Consider the following 4,800-nt stretch of genomic DNA (forward strand, 5'->3'; position numbering starts at 1 on the left):
CGAACCGCGGTCGACTACGTGGGAGTCCAGCGACATAGCCATTACGCTAACTGCTGGTCCCAACAACGGGGCACTTGTACCACACACCCATCGAAGGCCAGAGTCCAGAGCACCGGCAGCGCAGAAGAGGGCTTTCCCTTCACCCACTGCCCGCGGGAGTGCTGGAGGTGCAGCCACCTTGGAAGACAGGTCGGCTGCTTCCCACAAAACTACACACTCTAACCACACGGCCCGGCAGTCGCACTCCTTGGTATTCACCCAGATGAGTCAGAGCCCGTCTGCACAAAACCTGCCAACAGGTGCGTACGCAGCTTCATTCGCAATACAGCTAAAACTCAGAAGTGACCAAGTGCCCTTCGGTAGGAGAATGGACAATCCAGACCATGGGACAGTGTTCAGCAATAAAAATAAATAAACGGGGACCAGCAGGGGACACTGTGCTTAAGGCACTGGACTCCCACATGGCCGAGCTCAGTTGAAGTCTTGGACGTAGCAACGTGCTCTCTCTCTCCCTCTCTCTCCCTCTCTCCCTCTCTCTCTCTCTCTGGTGACCACGCATGCTCTATCGCAAAATTTTCAAAATAATAAATAAAATCAGGACCAGCAAATGGCATAATGGCGTCACTGGACGCCCACGTAGTTGACCATGGTTCAAATAAGCTACCAACGCAAGAAAAGATGGAGGAACCTTAAGGAAGAAGCTTAAATGTATATGCTAAGTAAAAAAAGCCACTACCAAAGGCTACGTGGCATTGATACGCATATGCTAAGTAAGAGAAGCCACTACCAAAGGCTACGTGGCATTGATACATGATTGCAGCGATGCGACAGTCCAGAAAAGGCCACAGAAAAAAGGCAGTTCTGAGGAGTTCGGGTGGCAGGAAGGAACGGGCCGAGCACGGGGACTTCAGGGCAGTGAGCGTCTCTCAGCCTGACGTGGTGTGAAGGCCTCCAGCAGAGGTGGTCTTATTTTTGCCTGTCTTCTCTCTTCCACACGCGGCCGTTCTTGGTTGGAGCTGCTATCTGGTGGGGAACGCATTTTAGATTTCAGAGCCAGGTCCCACAGTCATGGTGACAGTCATGTCCGCCTGAGGGTCTGGCAGCCCCCCAGAACTGCTGCTCATGGGAGGCCCTGTCAAGCCCCAGGTACCTCAACCAGGATCCAGATCCTTCCCGTCCATGAGGAAACGATGCAATGACTGTCTATTTGTGTCACCTGATGGGGGCTTTCTAAAGTGGGCTGTTGCCCTCAAAAGTATGCCCAGATAGCTAAAAAGGTCACGCCTCAGGCCCTCGGCTTTTATTCCAGCTCTCAGGAAAAAAGTGATGCAGCCCAAAGCAAAGGACACCTGGGGGCTGCAGGAGGCGGGGGAAATAGAGGCAGCAAGTTGGAGTGGGGTCCTGGGCCCAGCTGTGCGGTGCGGTCCTAGGAGATGGGGTAGCTAAGGGGCCACCCCTGCCCCGCCCTGGAGGTCTGGCCATCAGCACTCCTTGGAAGCCCTCCGGGCCAGGCCCTGTGCAGCCAGGACAGAGACCATTTACTGGGATGCTGAGTGCAAGGTCACAGGGCAGCAGAAGAGCCCAGAGTGGAGCCCAGACCTAGGGCCATGGGCACTGCTCCCAAATGAGCCTCGGGTCTTTTTGGTTTTGTTTTTATGTTTTAATTTACTTATTTATTGCTCCTGGCGGCAGTGGTAGAGAGAGAGGGAGAGACAGACACCCTCCTTAACCAACGGAGTCTTCACACCACGATCTACCCTCAGCCTGAGCCAGCCCGGATCACGGGCACGTGTGTATACACAGCCGGAGTGTGGAAAGAGGGCCTGACATGAATCCAGGCCTTCCCATGTGGGTCCAGTTGCATCAGCACTGCGTCACCACCTGGCCCTGAGCCTCCGTTGTTCTATCTGCAAGATGGAGATCTGCCTACCGGGTTGTTATGGGCAAAAATTCAAGCACTGCACCCCATGCGAGGTGGGACACCGGGTGACAGAGTCTGCGCCCTGTGTGCAGGACCCTGAGCTCACGCAGCAGCTCCTCGTACCACCCTTGGGGACAAGCGCTATCATTTACTTCCCTTTCACAGACAAGGACACCAAGCTCCAGGGGCGTGAAGACTGCCCGAGGTCACTCTGAGCAAGCTGGCAGGGTCAGGGTTCAGGATGCAGGTAGCGTGTGACACTGAAGACACGAGCGCTCTGGGGGCTCAGCGAGGAGCTGGAGGTGGGGGGGGAAGCTGGAAGGAGCAGAGATTTAGAGGGGAGACAAGAGCATGTCAAGGGGCACAGGAAGGTCTCCCTAGGCCATGGGCCTTTCGAAAACCAACAACGCGAGACGGTCCTGGCTCCGTGCACACGTCCACTCCTGGGACACCCAGTCTGAGCGGACTAGCTACTGTACATCCCCAACAGCAGAGCCGGCACTTCCATCCCATTCGGTGACTGGGAAGCCTGAGGGCTTAGAAAGGAGGGCGCAAGACCCAAAGCCATGCAGCCAGGAGCAGTGCAACGTGAACTCGCGGGGAAGGTGAACGATGGGGTCCTACTCATCCTGAAGACCCTACTCTAAAAGCCCTTCCCTGGGGTCCAGAACCTCCCGTACACCGTGTGCTTCTTACATTAGGCTTGGGCTCCGGTTTCAGGCCTACTAGGCCACGAGCTCCCAGCTTTCAGGTGTCCCCAGGTCCCATGCCATCAGGTGGCAGTACACAGAGCAGCAGAAATGTGGGCCCAGGGAGCCTTCCTGGCCTTCCTCCGGGTGACAGACCTTGTCCTGACACCGACGCTCTCCGTGGAGGAAAGAGTCCGGTGTGTCAGTGCCAGCGCCTGGGGACTGGCACGCCACCCCCTTTATACACGGAGCCCCTCCCAGTCCCCAAGCCCTTTCTCATCCCCCTCAGTACACAAGGGTGCTGTCATTAACTTGCTTTAGAAAAGGAGAAACTGGGGCCAGCAGGTGGCGTGGTGGTTAGGGGCGCTGGACTCCCACATGGCCAACCATGGTTTGAGTCCCGGACGTGGCGGCTTGCTTTCTCACTTTTTCTCTCTCTCTCACACTCTGTCCTTCTCTGATCAAATTAAAATAAATACATAAATAAAGTTAAATAAAAAAAGAATGGCTTTATTTACATTTATTTATTTATTTTCATCTATTTTGTTTGGGACTTGAACCACAGTCGGTCATGTGAGAGTCCAGTGCCCTTAACCACCATGCCCGTGCCAGCCCAAAATAATTCTTAAAAAGAAGGAGAAACTGGGCCAGCAGGTGGCATGACGGTTAGGGTGGCTGGACCCCACATGACTGACTCTGTGGTTCAAGTCCCACACTCAGCATCTTCAAAAGCACACCAGGTGCATGTGCGTGCATGCCCAGAATCCCAACAGAAGAATGGAAGAGAAGAGACTGCAGTGTGGCCATGCCTCGGGGGGTGATTTCTCACTTTCCCTGTCTCTCTCTAGTGAGCACACGTGCCCTGCGGCAAAAATCTAAAAGAGAAAGCAGAAAGTGGCTCAGGGAGCAGCCATTGCCCACCCAAACTTGGCGGCCTGAGCTGGTGTGGCTCTCTGCCCCATCCCTCGGGTCCTGCTACCTTCTGCTCTCTGAAGTCAGGGGGTAAAGGAGAACCACCCGATCAGGTCATTACTGCGGCTCCACAGACTTGGGTCCGAGCTGGGCTGCCGACTCCACCCTTCCTGTGCCTCAGTTTCCCCATCTGTGTCCGGAGGAGTCTGTGAAGTGTTGCCTGGAAGGCGGCGGACAAGCAGATCAACCCTCCGCACCCTGCCCTGCCTGGAGGGGCTGGGCCCTGGGGTCCGGATTTCATTAGTACCCGTCTGCCCCCCACTACCTTCTGAGGATCCAAGGATCCGGATTCACCGAGGCCCCCCCAAAGATCAGGATGTCGGATAGTTCAGCAGTGGAGGGGCTGCTGACTGTGCGGGCAATGGCCAGGCTCAGAGCAGGCCCTGGCTGGAAGGTGAGGCCAGGGAGGCGCCTGGTGCAGAAGCTAAGGAGGCGCTAGTCCAGGCCACCCTGACCAGCACGGCCCTGACAGCGAAGGCCTCCTTTGTCATCCTGGGCATGTCACTCACCCACCCTGTCCTGGCCCCGTTTTGAGCAAGAGCCAGAGGAGGGGCCGACACGCCAGACCCAGGTCTAGCCCCAGGACCTGCCCCCTCTAGCCTCCCCAGTGCCCCGTCCCCAGAGCCTCCCACTGGCCCGCTCTTTGCTGCGCTTCCTGGACTGAGGCCGGCTGTCACTTCCTGTCTTCATGCATGCCGCTCCCTCTGGCCGGGATACTTTCCCCGCTGCTTGATGAGGCCCAACCCAGTCTCACCTTCTCATCTCGGACACCCCCACAGGAGTTCCCCTCACTGCCCCAGAACGGCCGTCGGCCAGGTGGGCGGTGGTGTCTGGCCCAGAGCAGGGACTCAGTGAGCCCTGGATGGAGGGCGGGTGGACCGACAGGCAGCCGGCAGCCCAGGGGCATTCAGCCTCAGCTGCACAATGCCTGAGGCCCATGGGCTTCTGAAGGGCCCAGGAAAACGGGAGACCTGGAATACAGGTTTTGTGTTGGTCCCGAAGTGAGTGCAGGACGGTAGTATTTTCTTTTTTAGAGAGAGATTTTGCTATATGGCACGTGCACTCGCCGGAGAGATGGAGAAAGAGAAAGCGAGAAACCGACCCGCAGTGGGGTGGCCACGCCATAATCCCTTCTCCTCTGTTCTCTCAGATCTTGGGCACGCACGCACACACGCCTGGCATGAGTTTTAAATTCCCGGATCCGGGCCTCGAACCACG

At 56.7% G+C, this 4,800-nt stretch overlaps 1 protein-coding gene across 1 annotated transcript in view; it reads right to left on the reverse strand.

Annotated features, from left to right (window-relative positions):
* Positions 1–4,521, reverse strand: part of PRRX2 (paired related homeobox 2) — a 29,540-nt gene extending 25,019 nt beyond the window's left edge. Inside the window, exons 1-2 of the mRNA XM_006154113.2 lie at positions 4,337–4,521; positions 3,848–3,994 (exon numbers count right to left, since the gene is read on the reverse strand). Of these exons, the coding sequence (XP_006154175.1) occupies positions 3,848–3,994; positions 4,337–4,521 (332 nt within the window). The remainder of the gene's footprint in view (positions 1–3,847; positions 3,995–4,336) is intronic.
* Positions 4,522–4,800: the final 279 nt, after the last annotated feature.

The sequence above is a fragment of the Tupaia chinensis genome, unplaced genomic scaffold, assembly GCF_000334495.1.
Source record: "Tupaia chinensis unplaced genomic scaffold, TupChi_1.0 Scaffold000394_1, whole genome shotgun sequence".
NCBI classification, from domain to species: domain Eukaryota; kingdom Metazoa; phylum Chordata; class Mammalia; order Scandentia; family Tupaiidae; genus Tupaia; species Tupaia belangeri.